Source organism: Onthophagus taurus, chromosome 1 (genome assembly GCF_036711975.1).
Source record: "Onthophagus taurus isolate NC chromosome 1, IU_Otau_3.0, whole genome shotgun sequence".
Classification (NCBI taxonomy): domain Eukaryota; kingdom Metazoa; phylum Arthropoda; class Insecta; order Coleoptera; family Scarabaeidae; genus Onthophagus; species Onthophagus taurus.
The window spans coordinates 40,390,632-40,410,842 of record NC_091966.1 but is presented as its reverse complement, the minus strand read 5'-3'; the positions used below and the strand labels follow the sequence as shown (position 1 = coordinate 40,410,842).

The 20,211-nt window shown below is 33.0% G+C and overlaps 1 protein-coding gene across 3 annotated transcripts; it reads right to left on the bottom strand.

Annotated features, from left to right (window-relative positions):
* Positions 1–1,712: 1,712 nt before the first annotated feature.
* On the bottom strand, positions 1,713–20,083 carry LOC111428386 (ubiquitin-like activating enzyme 1). 3 transcript variants are annotated; one of them, XM_023063893.2, is made up of 5 exons: positions 19,992–20,083; positions 18,165–19,543; positions 11,513–11,712; positions 3,100–3,882; positions 1,713–3,045 (listed from the first exon to the last, which is right to left on the bottom strand). In XM_023063893.2, the coding sequence occupies exons 2-5, from the start codon at positions 19,468–19,470 to the stop codon at positions 2,269–2,271; spliced, it is 3,066 nt and encodes a 1,021-aa protein (XP_022919661.2). In that variant the 5' UTR covers positions 19,471–19,543; positions 19,992–20,083; the 3' UTR covers positions 1,713–2,268. The 3 variants fall into 3 exon arrangements, with proteins under 3 accessions (XP_022919661.2, XP_022919652.2, XP_071057448.1); XM_023063884.2 differs by lacking the exon at positions 19,992–20,083 and adding an exon at positions 19,614–19,654; XM_071201347.1 differs by lacking the exon at positions 19,992–20,083 and having other exon boundaries at positions 18,165–19,679.
* Positions 20,084–20,211: the final 128 nt, after the last annotated feature.

Genomic DNA, 20,211 nt, shown 5'->3' with positions numbered 1-20,211 from the left:
CTCTGGTTTACTACTTGCAAGTTCGGCTTTTCTGGTATTAGTCTCGGCTCGCATTTCTCGCAAACATTCGGTCAGTGCGATCAACACGTTCTGCATATTTCCGCCGCCTATTCCAGTTGAATTTTCCGCCATGGTCGATGTTCCTGCTTCGTTTAAATTGAAACAAAAGCCCCCTGTTTCTGCTTTATTCGGTTCGGTGTTGTTTGACGGCAACTCACTATGTGGATCACTCATAAGTCCAGTATAATCTTAGACGTGGAATCTGTCCAGCGAAAATCACTTCACGGTAGATCCAGACGTTTGGGCACTTCACTTCACAGTAGGTCCAGACTTTTGGGCACTTCACAGTAGATCCAGACTTTTGTGCACTTAACTTCACAGTAGGTCCAGACTTTTGTGCACTTAACTTCACAGTAGGTCCAGACTTTTGTGCACTTCACTTCACAGTAGGTCCAGATTTTTTGGGCACTTCACAGTAGATCCAGACTTTTGTGCACTTCACAGCAGGTCCAGACTTTTGGGCACTTCACAGTAGATCCAGACTTTTGTGCACTTCACAGTAGGTCCAGACTTTTGGTCACTTCACAGTAGAACTTATCCCTATCCCACTTCTGATATGTTAACTATTTAAACACACTCCTCTGAATGGCTAAACAACTCTTTATTATCCAACGGTTACACTTAATCCAACGGTTTTTTAAACTGCTCTACTCTAAACCTTATGACTACATATGTGCCAGTTTCTAAATATACACACCACAAGAACCTCCCCACGCCATCTATCGTACAAAAGCCGCACCACACATAAAAGAACGCCAACAAATGTCATTTAATTTAGTTCATTCCTTCATTCCTAAGCTGTAATTCTTCTTTCTTGCAGATGCTTTTGCTTGTGGTTCTTCTCTTGTATCATTTACATAGAAAATGATTTACTGTTACAAAGTTTTCGTGGGTTTGACTAAACCCAAACAACTCCATCAAGTTCTATTCTGATGTAGCATCATCATCGTTGTACATTATTGAGATGTGCCTTGTTATTATTATTTAATTTATTTATATTTTTTAACTAAATCTTCAAACTAAGATTATTAAACCGAATTCATCAATATAATAGAAGGATAATAGGTTCTTTTGATATTGATGAATCAATGAATAAACTTTGTCGTTAATATCTTTTCCCTGTTCTTCATTTTCCTTGAGATTCAATTTCATGAATTTTCTTTCTTATTAAGCTCCTGTTTCAACATTTATCTTCTTTTTACACTTTCTTTTACCCAGATTTGAAAATTTGAAAAACAACATAACCTCAATTTATTGTCTATGTATTAAGTTGCCTAACTTTTACATTACAACCCAAATTTTTTAAGTAAATAATAAAATTCTAAGCTTAACTAACATAATTAAGTTTATTTTTTACTGTATTATCTAATCTATATGTATAACTTTATGTAGTTCTTTATTTTGACACTTTTGTAACACATTAATGTGTGTAATAATTCTTGTAGGTGCTTTGGCTTGTGCTTCTTCTCTTGTATTATTTACATCTCGTTATAAAATGGTTTATTGTTCCAAACTTTTTATGGGTTTGACCAAATCTAAACAACATCTCCATCAAGTTCTTTTCTGATCTAGCATCATCATTGCTATATTATTGAGATTTTGTTATTACTTAATTTAATTATATTTTTTAACTAAATAAGTAAATAAAAGAATTGCTCAAAAAATTGTTTATTTTGAATTATTTTTCCTCACACATCAAAATATACTTGTTAAGAAAATAAACACTATTAACAAACTGCAATTACTACTTTTAAGACTTTCCAAAATAAAAAGAAAAATAAATTCAGCGGTACACATTAAATAGAAGTGATTCGCGAAAAATTTTTGACGAAATAAAATGAAAATTATTTCCTACAAAAAAAAAATCTTGATTATTAAATGCTAAATGCCATACGTTTTTATTAATTAACAACCTTAAACTGGCTCTCTTAGTGTATAAATATAATGTGTGATCATCTAACGTTTTTATTTTAGCGTTTTGAGGCATTTCGCCCCAATAATAATTATTTAAAAATTTTTTCCTGATGATGACATAAATTAAAACTTTTTACATTCGGATCACAATTTTATTAACACCCAAATTCAGTTCAAATTTTCAATGTCATAGCTGGTGCACTTACAAAAAAAAAAACAAGAAAAGAAAAAAACGAAACTAAAAAATCTCTTCTTTTCATTCTTTTTTTTTTTTTTTAATTTTTAATTTTTCATCTACGGCAGGTTGTATTTAACGTATGGTACTTCAACATCATTTCCATCCGCATCATTACAGCATAATTCAAAGACCAAAGCACGAACGTGAGGTTCCATTCGGCGTTTTGAGACGCGTTTAACCACCTCAGACATTGGCAAACCAAGACGTTCCTGCGCTTTATTTTTCGCCATAAAGAACGAATACAACATACAAACTCCTTGGGATAACATCGTAATCTCCAAACCGTGTTCGTTTTTGAAATAATCCAAAAATTCGCTCAATGTCATCTCGCCTTGGATCTCGAAACGATCCCAAAGCGTCCATGGTTTCCCGCAATATTCCATTTTAGGAGCTTCGATCGGTTCGGAAAACCCGAAAAATGGCAAAGCCAAATTAACGAAACCGTTTTTAAACGGAGTTATCGATTTCATATTATTCACCAGTTTATAAAGTTCGAGACAAACTAATCCGCCTACGACGGAAGTTGTTGTTGCGATTGCTGGGATAATTTTTCCGGCGATTAATTTCGATTTGTGTCTATCAGCTGAGGGTATTTTGTAATTTGCTGCGCGTAAATTCGAAGCTGCTACGATAAAATCGATGTGAAGATTTTTATCGTCGTCTTTTTCGAATTCTAACGGCGTTAACATCAAACTTCCTAATTCGTTAACAGTGGGAAGTTCCAATTGTAATTGGGCCACTCGATCCATATCGACGTTACTCCCGTTACTCACCGCCATTTGAGAATCTGTCACTGCTATTTTTACCCCTGATTTAGGAATAAATTCTGGTACCTTAAACATCAAAATAAACTAAATAAGTTAATTTTTATTATTAACTTCACTTACTTGAATTTTCGATACCATCTCTTTGACAACTTTATAATCTCTAACTTGGGGGATTCCATAAACTTCGGCTTTAAGATTAGCAGCGGTGTAAATATAATCCATATGCAACGAATTATCAATGTCGAAAGTTAACGCTTCCGGGCAACGTTTAGGTCCTGACCAAAACAACTGTCCAGTACTTGTTAATTGATCTGGTGGGAAATTAAACAACAACTGCTTAATTTGATTCGAATACTGTTCCTGCCAATGATTTCGAGCCCACTCCACGCAATCCTGGAAACTCAACGGCCTCTCATCCACCAAAGCAGTTTTAACCGACTCTAAAACTTCAATTGGTTGAACACCGGGCAACTTCAAAGTGCGCTCGACGAATTCGCGATCTTTCAAATATTGCGAAGCGTTCTCTGCGTTTTGTTTGAAAAGGCCCTCGAAATTATCGCGAGCCCATTGTAAAGTGTGTTCGATGGCGTTTGGGAAATTTTTTAACGTACAAATCGGGATGCTTTTTTCTGGTGGATCCTGAGACGAACTGTACGATTCGGTTAAAAATGGTACGACCACTTGAGTATTTCCTTTAGTACCTAAAGTACCCGATTCTAAGAGCGGTTTACGGTAATAAACGCATCTACGGTCCATGTAAATCCTGGCATCGACGTTATCCAAAGCGTTTGCGACTCCATCTAAATCCTCGAAGAATGTATCATCGTATATGCTTTCGGTTTCGGGACCAACACGATTTTCATGCGCCACAATGTTAATGAGTGGATTCATTTTTTTGATTACCTAAAAAAAATTTGTTATTGTTGGATTAATAAGAATGTTATTAATTTACTAAATATCACAATAGTATTATTATATGCGAGTAGAATACTATACTTTGTCCACGACTATTGAAATTGATTCCATAAATTTATTTTTATTAAATACATTTTTGAATAAAGTTTAAACGTCAATGTGACACAAATTCAATGTTACTAACTGTAACCAACTTCACAGCAATTTGTCAAAATTAAATGTCAGTTTTATAAAACGAAAATTAATCAATTTATGCTTAAATCGTACGAAAAAACGGAATTTGTTTAGGTTTTTTTAATGTCAAACATTTAGAAACTCCTAAAAAATTGAATTAAATTGACGTTTTTTGAACTTTTAACGTTTCAAATAATTATTATTAGTCTGGTCAAGATGGCTGCTACCCGTGAATAATTATTATTCACTCCGTGAAAAATGACTACCATTTCGTTTTAGAAAACTCATTCATAAGGTATATATTATAAGGTAGTCGTGGACAAAGATAATTATTATAAGTAAAAATTTATGTATTCGTTTCCTAACCTCAATTATTTAGTTTTCGAAAATGTAACTAGAAATCAAGAAACGACTAATATTATAGGGACCCTAGATAATACCAACAGATAATTCTAAAAATTTGACATTGACAGGTATTAAAAAAAATTATATAGGATACAACAACGTGACGAATAAAATCACACTTATAGAACCACATAATCCATAAAATAAACTCCATAAAACCGCTTTCTATCGTTTGAAAATCGAAAAATAATATGTGGAATCAGAAAACTTTTTTGATAGAAGAATTTGCGTAGTTTTCGGACAAAGCAGCGTTTCAAAGAACATCTAGAAGTTGTCTTATAAAATAAATAAAAGTGAATTGAAATTTTTTTTGTAACGACGTAATAACTTGTGACGAATGTCTTTTACAATGTTCTGTTCTACAGGGGTTAGTCGATGTTGACAGATTGTAGCGGATCATCTTCCTCTTCTTTAGGGGGTTCGCAATCATCAGGGCATTTTTAACTTGTGAAACCACGAATCTAAATACTTCGTTGCTGGTGCAGCCAACTACTCCCGAAGATTCCCAAACCAGGAGTCTTCTTCTTATGGATTCTTCCTATTCCTTTATATTTTATAGATCAGAAAATACTAAGATTTCCCTCGCTATTTATATTAGAGTGTCTTTTGTACCTGTACAACAATGTAGATAAATATACTGCCCACAGAGTACACATATACACAGCTACAGAACCTGGTGTAGATTTTACTGTACTCAAGTTTTACAATAAATTACCTTTAACGGCTATACTTTTATCTGTGAGCAAGTTTGCAACAATGATAAAACAATTTCTGCTGTTGAGAGGTTTTTATTCTTATTCAGAGTTCCTTGAATATGAATTTTTTGAAAGGAATTTTGTGGCATTGGGTCGTGACAACATCAAATTATAGAATGACGATCTACATGTGATTTTACTATGTATTATGTGCTTTGTTCTTTTTTCTTTCTGTAAGTTTTTTCTATATGACGAGTGTAAAAAATGTATATTTTGGATGCACAAATAAATATCATAATTATTACTATGGACCACTTTCTTAGAAGCTTTCTCTGCATAAGGATTTGCAAAAGATGGTAGTTTTCCCCTCGCATGACATTGCCTATATAAATAACTTCCTTCGTTTGGTCGTCAATACTATCTCTCTATCCTTCTGCATGTGTCAAATCACCTTTATGTTGGTCACTTTCTCTACCCATGAAATCTTTAACATTCGTCGGTATATTCATGTCTCAAATATCTCCAGTCTTCTCACATCAATTGCCTTAAGTGTCCACGCTTCCACCCAATAGAACAGTACCGATAGCACATAGCACCTCATCATTCTCAGTCTCAACTCCAGATTCAGATCCCGACAACAAAAAAGCCTCTTCATTCCATAAAACGTGCTTCTAACCTGTTCAATCGTAATGCACACCTCTTGGGAGCTATCCTTGTTGTTATTATTAGATATTTGAATTCTCTTACTCTTTCAATAGTTTGACCTTTTATATGCTTCACTTACAGTGTCAATTTTCAGAAGTAGAATGAAAAAAAAAGGAAATGTACACTAAAGATTTAATAGTATATTATTATATGAGCATATAATGAGGGCTATTATTCACGAAGGTTAAGTTTATGTCACGAGCGTAGCGAGTGGCATAATTAACCTGAGTGAATAATAGCTCATTATATGCGAGTAGAATACTATACTTTGTCCATGACTATTGAAATTGATTCCATAAATTTATTTTTTAAATAAATTTTTGAATAAAGGTTAAACGTCAATGTGACACAAATTCAATGTTACTAACTGTAACCAACTTCACAACAATGTGTCAAAATTAAATGTCAGTTTTATAAAACGTCGTTTTCTTTACGAAAATTAATTAATTTATGCTTAAATCATACGAAAAAAGGAATTTGTTTAGGTTTTTTTAATGTCAAACATTTAGAAACTCCTAAAAAATTGAATTAAATTGACGTTTTTTGAACTTTTAATGTTTCAAATAATTATTATTAGTCTGGTCAAGATGGCTACCCGTGAATAATTATTATTCACCGCTATTATTCACTCCGTGAAAAATGACTTCCATTTCGTTTTAGAAAACTCATTCATAAGCTATATATATCATAAGGTAGTCGTGGACAAAGATAATTATTATAATTAAAAATTTATGTATTCGTTTCCTAACCTCAATTATTTAGTTTTCGAAAATGTAACTAGAAATCGAGAAACGACAAATATTATAGGGACCCTAGATAATACCAACAGATAACCTAAAAATTTGACATTGACAGGTATTTAAAAAATAAATAAGATATAATAACGTGACGAATAAAATCGAAGGCATAGAACCACATAATCCATAAAATAAACTCCATATAAGCCATAAAATCTCTTTCTTGAAAAGTGCAGAATTATTTTATTAGCAAAAAACTTTTTTGCTTTCGAATAAAGCTGCGTGTCAATGAACATCTAGAAGTTATCTTATAAATAAAAGTAAATTAAGAAATCTTTTGCAACGACGTAATTATTTGTGACGAATGTTCACTTTTACAATGTTTCTTTCTGTTCTAAAGTGATTTCCAATATGGGATGGTCGTTATTGACAGATTGTAGCGGCTTTTAATCAAACATTAACATGAAATCTTTAACACGTCAATCGCCTTAAGTGTCCACGCTTTCACCCCATAGAACAGTACCAATAGTAGCACATAGTATACCTCATTATTTTTACTCTCAATTCCAGACTCCAATCCCGACAACAAAAAAGCTAGTTATAACAAATAGCGAATATAGCATAAAATTACAGCAGCAACTTCTATACGAATTACGGCAACTTCAGCTACGCTAATCGATTATATTGGTGATTGACTCAGATGTGGTTACCATACATGACATTTCTGATCGCTGTGTAATATACCTTATTCTTGATTTTACTACTTAAGCTACACAATCCAGAGTGATTACACATTGGGATTACAAGAACTTTGAATTCTATTAAATCCCTGGGTGTTACTCCTATCCGACGTCAAAACATTTCGGACACTTTGGGTACACCTAATCAAATGAATTGTTATTTTCAATCGACACAAGTTAATTCCTTGGGTGATTTGCAAGATTTCTATAACAATCATCGAATGTTGTCTGTCACTACACCTCTAAATTTTACCTTGACATCAGAAGAGAAAATTGCTTAGTTAATAATTTTCATTAACATCATGATTTTTTTGTTTCCTGACCAATGAAAGATTGCTTTGATACTGGTCTGTAAGATATCAGACCCATCAGTATCTTACCCATTCCATCAAAAATCTTAGAAAAGCTTACTGCCGAGAGGTTAAGAGCTTTTGTTACCGAAAATAAAATCCTCGCACCTAAACTGTCGGGGTTCCGCCCTGGTTTCAGTTGCACTACTGCACTTCTGGATGTCACTTATTATACTTGATTTATATGTTTCAACATTGCTCCTGCTTAAAATATTGTGATTATCACATGTACGCTGACGATACTCTAATATATTATAGCTTTAAATCTGATGAAGTGAATATCGCAGTGGATAGGATAATACTAACTTGGACAATTTAGCAGTATATGCTTCTCAGCTCTGTTAACAGTTAACCCTTCGAAATCCTCAGTGGTTATTTTTGGGACCAGCGGTGCCAGATGGATAGATGATTTACCTTTATCAAACAAATTTCATCTGGTTCTGCAAGGCACTAGACTATCAACTTCCATGGCCAAATAGTGGAAATTTAAGAGATCACAACCACATAATAAAGAAAACCCAAACAAAGCATGTAGTTTTATCAAACGCCAAAAAATGTCACTCAGTTCATCGGGACCATTGATATAAATTCAAACTTATCAAAAAGAAGATTTATATTACCGGCAAGGTTCGATTTTAACGAATTCCGCGAAATAACAGTGGGTAATTATTTAAAACAGTAAAAAATATAATAATAGTAATATCAATAGATACACAATGTTATCAACATAAACAATTAAGGAACGAAATCGAAAGAAAATCAAAAAGTTATTAAATTATGTTTTATGATCATACTACAAACAACATAATTAAATTAAACCAAGAATAGACTAATGAAAAAGTATTAGAAATACGTATTTATCATAAAATTGACTTTATAATTAATTTGGCAATAGCAATACCCCAAAATTTTTCTTCAAATTCTATTTCTTCCACAAATAGACCACATGGTGTCCACACAATAAAATGACATAATTTTGCCCTTATTCTCGTTATGGCAACTTGACCTTGAACGTGGAAGTAATAATTATGATTTCTACTCAAATGTATGTTACCTCCGACATATTTCAAATATTTACTTTTGTTCTGTTATACTGCAGTTTGTGGTGTCAATTTGCTTGCTATGTAAGGACATGTTACCTCAATTATTTCTGTACTATTTGTTATGCCACCTGGTGAGGTACCTAAATACGGATGATCCTGGCAAATAAAAATACCGCAGCTTCCTATTTTTTTATTGAATTATTGCTCAAACTCTCGTATGGCAATTACTTCGTGGTCTTTACACCAGTTGGTCATTTTGGAATTTGTAAATTGTGGATAAAATCGGTTATTTATAAATTTGTTGGGATTTGTTGATTTACGCATTTTACAAACACGTCCAAAATTAGAAGCAGTTAATAACTTCTTTCGAATTTGAATTTAAAATTTATTATTTCTGCTGTTGTAATAATAAGTGACTGTAAAAATTTTGTCTTTTCTTATTCATTGCACTCTATCAGTTCTTCTTCATCTTCAGTAAAATCATAATCTTTATTGGCGGTTAACATTTTTCTCTGCTTTTTTATTATGGGATACTGATAATGTTTTGTAGCTCCCATCAATTTTCTTTTGCGCATTCGTTCAAAACATTTAGTAGTGTGTTGTCCTCTACTATTATTATTTTGTAATAATTTGCACCAATCTACTGCAGCAGATCTATTATCTGATCTTGTAGGGAGAGATCTTGTTTTCTATGATCATTTATCGCTGATTTAATACCTACTCCGAGTCTTTCAATATTTTTTTTTTAAATATGTCGCCTATGTCTAGGCTAACCTTGTTTTTGGATGCTCTTCTTTTATAGCAAATAGTTAGTGCATTCAACATTTTTTTATAACCACATTCGCATCGTAAGCTTTGCAGTTATAAATCTCCATCGCCGATTATGGTTATATATTTTAGTTTGTGTATTTTAAATCCTTCCAATACGATGTCGGACTCCATTGCAGTGGATGTTCCTGTCCAATTTTTAGCACACTGGTGATCTCTTGGAGTTTGACCTTTATTAGAACACCTTACACATATGGGACAATATTTATTTCTGCAAGCAATGAATAAAATCTTGTCTGTTCTTGTTCCAATTATGCAGCCGTAAAAGTATTAAAAAATTGGATGCTCAGCTTAAAACTTTTTTAAACCACTATCTGAGATAAGGTGGGATTTGAGGTGTAAAAGAATAATACGATCTTTTAGACCAGGCACCATCAAAAATCACGCTAATAACAGCATTTCTATCAGAGTCTACATCACGTAATTTTAAAGCCAATTTATATTCTTCCTTTACAACCTCTTGCATTGTATGCAACATTTGTTTATAAATACAGTCTTATATAAGATCGTTATACTGTATGTGTTGTCGATATGACATTTGAGGCATATCCATAATGAGCTTTGTTCCTTGGGACTGCACTACTTTCACTAAGCAGTTTAGTGCAGATGTTGTGTGTTCGTTGGGGATAGTGTAGTTTAGTGCAGTTGCACTCATACTGTTCGTTGGGCCATGCGCAGCGCAATTTCGTGCAGCCGGTGCAAGTTAGTGCAGATTTTGTTGTACCTGCTTTCGATTAAGGCTGGGGTTAACTACCCTCACCACCCCAATTCTTTTTTTTTTTGCAAGTACTGCTTATCGATTTTGGTGCACTTTAGCATGTGATTTCTTTATACGTTAAGTAGTACTTTTGAAAGAACTTATAAGGATTAGTAGTTTGGTGTAGAAAATATATTTCGCTAATAATTGAAACAAAAAACAATCATAATAATAATTGATGATTACTAACAAAACGCTACTAAAAAAACATTCTGCGATGATTTCATTTTCCACGTCTATTTCGCTGACTATTTCCTGTTCGTCCATTTCAAATATTATGCACTTTTTTTGATAAAAATCTGTTCGTTGCGACCACAGTTTACACACTTTTCTGATCTGCACTCAGTTGACAAGACATTGCACTTACTTACACTTAATTCCACTATGACGTCATACTAGCGTCATGTCGTGCAGAGTAGTGCAGTCTCAACGAACAAAGCTATGGTTTGATGTTCAACTAATATAATAAACACAAACACATTTCACACAATTTTCGTTATGGGAACATTACACACTCACACAAGTAGCGCATAAACTCACTCAACCACGCGGGATTCATCAACTTCCTATTACTATGAGAAGAGGCAGTCCTTTCGTATGGTGAATAGTTGCCACCAAGCTTCGCCATCGTAAAGTATTAAAATTAAAAAGTTTATCATAATTGCCGTGAAAAACGGTTTCGTCAATTTTTACACATTCATTTAATTTTTTTCTAGAAAACATGGGCTTAGTTAATGATGAATACGGAGAATGAAATTGTTAAGTTCAAAATTCATCAATCAAGCCATACAGAATTCCCTCAATGAATCATAGCCAAAGTACTGGAAAAACTAATCTGGAAATGTTAGTAGTAAAATGACGTCACATCTCTAGTATCGACCTTGAAATTGAAATACTTTTATAGATTATAATTTTATTACAAGAAGTGGTGAATTGATACTGATGAATACAACTTGATGATAGATTTTTCTCAAACTCATAGTCTCGATAAACCTAAATACCAAAAATCGTATTGCATTGAGAAGACCTTCAAGACATTGGAAACCCACGTAAGATTAATAGAACCTACATCATTAGCAATTGGGTTATTTTTAGAAGAATAATATAAATTTGATTCAATAAATTTTCGAAGTATATCTGTTAAAAATAAGCTATTAAAAAAATATTCATATGTTAATATTTACTTTAGCAGCTGTTGCTGATTTAGCTCGTTGAACATCATGAGGTCTAAATAAAAATTGTCGATTCAAATTGGATTTTTCGATCAGATCCATATCGGTTACTGTTATTTTTCCTCCATCAGATCCAACACCCATCATAGCAAAATTTTTTAATAACTCACAGCCGATAGCTCCGGCACCGACAACGAAATATTTTAAAGCACCTAAAAAAGAAATTACCACATGAATAATACCTTTTAAAGTAGTTGCGTTATTTTCATACCAAAATGTTAGGTATAATTCAAGGATGATCATATCGCTTAAAAATCGACATTTTCTTCTAATCGACGGGAAATCACTTAAGTAAGTCGTTACAAATAAAAAAGCGCGGAAAAGTATAAAACTTTCCGAAAAATCACTTTAAAGTTTCGACGTGACGTCACTTTTTGTGACGTCATCGACCGTCATATTTAGATAGACTCATATTTTCGCGTGAAATACGGTTGTTTCTTAGGTTTTAGACGCATAAAGACTAAAATGTCGTTGTTTGCCATCTATAAACTAAATATTCCCTAAAATCGGAATAATCATATCTGAAGACACACGGTTAAACCCGATACTTTCTAGTTCTAAGTCTAGTGTTATTTCTAGTATATTTTTATTGCATGATTAGTAGAACTAACACTAGACCTAGAACCAGAAACATTTGGGTTTAACCGTGCGTCTCTTAAAACGGGTAAACCTGAATGTTTCGAGTTCTAGATCTAATGTTAGCTCTAGTGACAGTGGTAGGTAGCGCTAGTTAGCATAAAATATCACTATGTTGCATATTTTTATTACACTAAAAACTAGAACTAACACAACATCTAGAACTAGAATCATTCGGGTTTACCCGTCTTGAGAGACGTGCGGCTAAATCCGAAAGTTTCTAGTTTTCAGTCTAGCATTAGTTCTAGTAATTAACACAGAATCTATTGACAAACAGTCTATTGATATACAGTCTGTCTAATGACAGATAGTCAATCATTATGCATCGAAATCCTAAGAAAAACAAGGGTGTTTCATCCGAAAATATTCGTTGTAATCTACACCTAGTTTAATGAAAATAACTTTACTTTTAAGTTTATCAGAAAATGCATGGTTAATATTGCTTGTGACGTCACATCGAAACTTTAATATGATTTTTCGATATGTTCTACACTTTTTCGCACTTTCTTTTTATTTTTAACGTGCTTTTTGGGTCATGTCACATCAATAAAAAAAAAATCGTCGATTTTTAAGCCACATAATGATTCTTAAATTTTTCCAAATCTTATTAATAGTAAATAAAATTTAGGTATTTAAATAAAATAACTTCTTTCTCGCATAAAATTAATATAATCAGTACCGGTTACAGCATATACGTCACTACACCATTTGATTCATCTTACACATATCACCCTCTAACTCATAAAATGGCCAATTTTTATATTTTTAGTCAAGAGAATTCATAATTACCCTCTTAAACAATCTAGTTATAACTTAGAACTAAAATATATTCATGATCTGGCACATAATAATGGGTTTCCTATAAAATTAATATCTAAAATAATACAAAATTCACAAAGGTCATATTACTTGTATGTCCAAACTACAAATACAAACCGGTTCATATCCAGTCTCTATCACCCTTCCCTTGATATCCTATCCAATCACAATCCTAAGATTGAACTTTTAAATCAAAGTGGTGTATATTCTGTTAATTGTTTTAATTATAATGGGAAGTATATAGTACAGACTGGTCGAAAACTACGACTTAGGGAACACCAATAAAAACCTAATTCTATATACAGGGTGTCACACAATAAACGCCCCAAGCTGTAACTCCGTCATTTAAATTCCGATTTTCATGAGCGAGGTATCAAATGAAATGGTTCGATGCATACTATGATTCATGCTACAAATTTTTTTTTCCAAGGTTATCTTCAATTTTAAACGATTATTAACTTTTGTTTTTCAAATTGCTCCATATATTTTTCTTCACGTCATTGGATAGAGATTATTTTTTGGAATCCATTGATGTACAATACATCCATTTTGAATGTAATATTAACAGAGAAAATACACCTGTATACTGGGTGTATCTGAATGACAGCAACAAACTTCAAGGAGTGATTCTTTGGGGAATTTTAAGGGTACTTTGAGATATCACGGGCGACTTCGGCTCCCTGAGCTACACCCCTCCAAAAATGGCGGAAAATTTTGATTTAATTTTTTTTAAATTTTAAATTTGGCGAATATGTTCAACTCACAATAGGGCACGTTTTGACCCTATTTGTACTTTCAACCTACCCTTCTAAACTAGTAAACGTAACCACCCCCGTTCAATTTATGCCTAGATTTTTTTTATGAAGATGATAAATACATTGGAAAAAATTCAGTTAGATAGATAAAACTATTCTAAAACTTTTTTGTCTCTCTGATGTTCTTCCAAAAATTAATAATTTCTGAGAAAAAAATTAATTAAGCAAACACTAACTGTTAAGCTGTAGGGTTGTTAATCGAAAGTTGGAATGAATTTTTAATAAAAAAATCTTAGTAGGCTCTGCAATCTTTGTCATAAATATTTTTGACGTTTAAATGTCAGTGGTTTTCTTACTTTATTATTGTTTTATTTAAAATTTTGAAACGTCGAGTGATCGAGCGTCAATGCGATAGAACTTTATTTAAAAATTAATTTGAAAAACAATAATAATAGTAAGAAAAACACTGACATTTAAACGTCAAAAATATTTCTGACAAAGATTGCAAAGCCTACTAAAATTTTTTCATTAAAAAATCATTCCAACTTTTGATCGACGACCCCGTTGTTTGCTTTATTATTTTTTTCTCAAAAATTAGTCGTTTTTGGAAAAATTTTAGAGAGACAAAAAAGTTTTAGGATACTTTCATCTACCTATGTAAAATTTTTCTAATGTATTTATCATCCGCATAAAAAAAATGTTAGCAAAAATGTAAAGGGGGTGGTTACGTTTAGTAGTTTAGAAGGGTAGGTTGAAAGTACAAATAGGGTCAAAACGTACCCTATTATAAGTTAAACATATTCCCCGAATTTCATTTTCCTAGCGTTTATGGTTTTTGAGAAAAAAAAATTAAACCAAAATTTTCCGCCAGTTTTGGAGGGGTGTAGCTCCTTAGGGGAGCCGAAGTCGCCCATGGTTTATATATCAAAGTACCCTTAAAATTCACTAAAGAATCATCCCTTGAAGTTTGTTGCAGTCATTCAGATACACCCTATACAGGATGTCCAATTAGTGCGATATCGGACGATATCTCCTTACAGGGTGTTGCTAGAAGAAAATGTTTATATATAAAGTTGGTGCTCGAAGGTGCATAACCTAAAAATATTTTTGTTTATGCACCTTATATTTTAAAACACACATATTTTATTACATTTTTGAATTACCCTTAAAATTCGACATACTTTTTGTTATCTATATTACCTATACCTATTTGCAATAGTTATCAAGTTATTTATAGGACAATAGGTATAGGACATGCTTTATAAAAAAGAAATCTTATTACTTGGCGAATAATTTAAGATAAAAAAATATGAGACATTCCATTTAAAAAAAATGTGATATAGCTATTTCAAGTTTCTGGTATTGAGTACAATATTCCGAACACCCTGTAGAAGGTTACCAGATTTTTATAAGGGCATGAAGTTACTGTAACTATGCATTAATATTCTACAAAAGATTTGCTTTGTGGGGTCTTAAATAAATTGGGTATGCTTTCTTTTATAGACACGTGCAGACGGAGATTTTTTCACAAAATGTTGAATATTTCAAAAACGGTAAAATTTTGGTATAGGTAATGCTTAACAAAAAGTATGTCGAATTTTAAGGGTAATTCAAAAATGTAATAAAATATGGGATGGTCCATTGAAATTTACGAAGTTGTACCTTGTACTTTGTTTTTGCAACACCCTGTATAAACAAAAATATTTTTAGGTTATGCACCTTCGAGTACCAAACAACTTTATATATAAACATTTTCTTCTAGCGACACCCTGTAAGGAGATATCATCCGATATCGCACTAATTGGACACCCGGTATACAGGTTATCGCACAAGAACGCCGCAAGCTGTAACTCTGTCATTTACCTTCCGATTTTTATGAACGAGGTATCAAATGAAATAGTTTGATGAATGCTATGATTCATGCTACAAATAAACTTTTTCCAACGCCATCTTCAATTTCAAGCGATTATCAAGCGATTTTCATATTGCTCGGTATGTTTTTCTTCACGTTATTGGATAGAGACTTTTTTCTGAACCCAATGATGTACAATACTTCATGAAAATTGGAATGTAAATGACACAGTTACAGCTTGCGGCATTCTTGTGTGACAACCTGTATATACAGAGTGTCTTTTTTCTGCTAAAATTACATTTAAAATGGATGTATTGTACATCAATGTATTTAGAAAAACAATGTCTATCCAATGACGTGAAGAAAGATATACGCCGCAATTTGAAAAACAAAAGTTAAAAATCGCTTGAAATTGAAGATGGCGTTGGAAAAAATTTATTTGTAGCATGAATCATACTATTTATAAAACCATTTCTTTTGATGGAACTGCGTTATATGTAGGTTGGGGCGTTTTTTGAGTGACACCCTGTCATACGTCAAGTTGAAACTGGTCATAAAATCAATTTTAAGGCAGTTATGCCAGGTTTATACAGAATTTAGCTGTAAATTTAAATATTTAGATTTAAGGATTTTATTTAATTTTAAGAAAAAAATGATTTATACAGGATTTAAGATTTACAGAATCGCAACCTCAAGAAACAAAATATTACTGTTTTTTGTTGTTATGTTCAGAAAATTTTTCGCCATTTTTGAAGGGGCGTAGCTCCGCAGGGGAGTCGAAATCGCTGATAGTTTATATGAGAAAGTACCCTTAAAATTGCCTAAAGAATCACCCCCTGAAGTTTGGGCACGTCATTCAGATACATCCTGTATACAGGGTATCACACAAAAAACGCCCCCAGCTGTAACTCTGTCATTTACATTCCGATTTTCATGAGCGAGGTATCAAATGAAATGATTTGATGCATACTATGATTCATGCTACAAATTTTTTTTTTCCAAGGCTATCTTCAATTTTAAACGATTATTAACTTTTGTTTTTCAAATTACTCCATATATTTTTCTTCACGTCATTGGATAGAGATTCTTTTTCGGAATCCATTGATGTACAATACATCCAATTTGAATGTAATATTAACAGAGAAAATACACCTGTATACAGGGTGTATCTGAATCACTCCTTGAAGTTTGGTGCAGTCATTCAGATACACCTGTATACAGGTGTATTTTCTCTGTTAATATTACATTCAAAATGGATGTATTGTACATCAATGTATTTAGAAAAACAATGTCTATCCAATGACGTGAAGAAAGATATACGCATCAATTTGAAAAACAAAAGTTAAAAATCGCTTGAAATTGAAGATGGCGTTGGAAAAAATTTATTTGTAGCATGAATCATACTATTTATAAAACCATTTCTTTTGATGGAACAGCGTTATAGGTTGGGGCGTTTTTTTGAGTGACACCCTGTCATACGTCAAGTTGAAACCGGTCATAAAATCAATTTTAAGGCAGTTATGCCAGGTTTATACAGAATTTAGCTGTAAATTTAAATTTAAAGATTTAGATTTAAGGATTTTAATTTACAGAATCGCAACCTCAAGAAACAAAATATTACTGGTTTTTGTGTTGTCATTTTTTACCAATATCTTATCTTTATGTTCAGAACATTTTTTATCGTAAATATATCGGTAGCTCTCAACAATTTTAATTAATTTTCCATCGAATTCACTCATTTTGTTGGCACAGAAATAAACAACAGTTGAGGTTAGGTTATAACGCGCTATTTACACCAGCCGATCATTGGATACAGCTGATTGAGGTCGTCTTGCGCATGTGTGACGCTGTAAATTTAGAAAAGTTGACCAACTTTATGTTTACAGCTTTGTATAAACGATACATGGGGTATCAATACATTTAATTCTTACAACTAAATTATTAAATTTAAATTTACAGCTAAATCGTCTGTATAAACCCGGCTTTAAACTTTTAAATCAATGCAATGAAGTGAAGTTTTTAAAAACAATAAAAACCCAAAAATAAATATTATAAATGATCAGATTGAACTCCAATGCAAACCGCTTTTCACCTTTCTTCGTTAATTTCGCTCCATCTCTTTTATGAGAGACATAAATTGTTACATAAATTAATTTTTTGACTGTCATTTCATTCGTCTTTGTAGTGTAGTTTATTTAAGTCCAAAAATGTTGTATATTTTACATTTATATTTAAAGATTTTCATTTTAGTTTTACATTAAGTCTTGTAACTTATGTTTAAGTTCTTGTTTTATCTTTGGCAGTAAGTTATATTATCATTTATTATTGTAGTTTCAGCTGATGATGGCATTTTAGCCGAAACCAGTACTAATTATATTAATTTTATAGTGAGAAAGAAGTTATTTTATTTAAATACCTAAATTTTATTTAATTTTACGACTTGCAACATGGATTACCAAAGAAACTTATTAATAGTGGTGATTCAAGTACTTAAAATAACCCAACATTATAAAATTACATATATTTTTTAAGTTTTTTTTACCTAATTTTTTTTGAAATTCGCTTCCAAAAACGGCGATTTGTGCATCATATCTTGATCCTGTAGCGGCAGCTAAAGTTTCGTTAATGGGATTTCCATTCCTTGGTAAACATTCGATTGCGTCAAAATACAACCATTGATAAATGGGGTGGAATTTTCCCGAACACGCTTTCATAACTTCTTGGGCCACAATACCACCGATCGTCGCATTCATCGGATTTAAATCCCCAGCGCAAATATTTGAGAACGTCTCCAACAATTCATTATTAATCTCAGTATCGTTACCTCCATCAACAGAAACAGATTTCGCCAAGGTTAAAAATTCTGATGCATCTTCAAACGACCACGGCTTAGGTAATCTACCATTCTTCTCAGTGAATTTATGCAAAGTGCTGAAGGCTAAATGTAATTGTTGGGGGTGATCAAACTTTGCAAAATCAGTAACTACAAAGTCAGGGCTTTTAATTGATTCAGAAAGTGGTTTAAATTGGACTTTTTTAGGCATTTTAACTTGAGTTGCAATTCCACCACGTTCATATTTCGTGTACGAGGAGGTATCTCCAATGCTGAAAGTGTAGGGGCCAAGTACTTTGATTTTAATTGGTTCGCAATTATTCAATTCAGTCATCCCAATGACTTCAGAGAATGTAACATAATCTCCATCTTCCATTCCATGTCTAGTATCATCAATACAAGTAACGACGCTTTCTTTATCTCTCGAAACGTCAGCGATCATTGCAGAAACAGGTGATTCACCGTTTACGTCTAATACGGTGAAAGAAGGGCCAAAATCGCAAAATACTTGAGCGAATAATCCCCTTGTACTAGCGATAACCAAAGCGATGCCAAGAGAATGAGTCATTTCGCCGATTTTAAGTTGTTCGGAGATTGAACTATTTGTTAGGACGACAACGCGGAATTTTTTTATCCATTCTTCGGTGAGTGGGCCCGTGTATGTTTTAGTTGGGACGTAAGTGTTTAATTCGGCGAGTTGCTTAACGCACGCCTCAGCGCGGTTTTTACCAATATCATCTTCGGAGAGATAAAATTGCGAGGAAAGATCTTGACGGGTGCATTCAGTTTCATCGTGTAATGTAACCGATTTAACACCACCAAGAATAACGTTTTTAGCGACTTCGACGCCAAGCCCACCAAGTCCCGATATTAAAACGTCGCTGGTGGCCATTCGGCGCATAGCATCGTGGCCCAATACGTACAATTGTCTGGAATAGAGGCTTTCGTCGATATCCTCACTGCCAGTTGCATGACATGGAGGACATGAAGCACTTGCAGCTTCGTTATTCGCCATGTCTGTAGTAGCGGTAACAGAGAGCTTCCGTTTCTTTTTCGGCGGGTCGACGGAGCTGTCCACAAATTCAGCACTAGACATCGGACACACAAAGACACAGTGTTAGTTTGTCTTTCCCGTACGAATTTCTCGCAAAAACTAACCCCTTCCGATCGAATGTCGCCGGCATAAGAAGAACGAACAAAGGCCCGGTACGACCGCAATGAACAACGCGCGTTCGTCGCGTCACCCCGTTACCAACCTAAAGCGATGTCACTAACTTATTTTTTTTGATCTTTTGTATTAACATTTTTAATTCGTTTTTTTATGGGTGATTCATTTTGACAAAGTCAATTTTGAGTTTTTTTAATTTAAAAACGTCATTTATCAAAGTTGACCGGGTTTTTATTTCGCTCCTCTTACGTCTGCAACTTCTCGACTATTAATAAACAAATAATTTTTTAAGAGTTAATTCGATTAAAATTAATTCGTTAAAATACATTTAACCAGTTTTAACGTTTAGATTAGTCTAATTTACTTACGGGTTAACAAAAAAGTTTTTAACACAAATTAATCCAATTTACACCGTCATATAAAAGCAAACTTCACGGCGAACTCAAAAAACGAAATTTTCATTCGAAATGACAAAAATGTCAAAAATGATAAGTCATCGAGTGAAAAAAATGTTTATAAGATTTTTCTAGAAGTCCTAATTCTGGGAAATGCACCACTCACCGACGTTAATATATTGTAAAACACTTG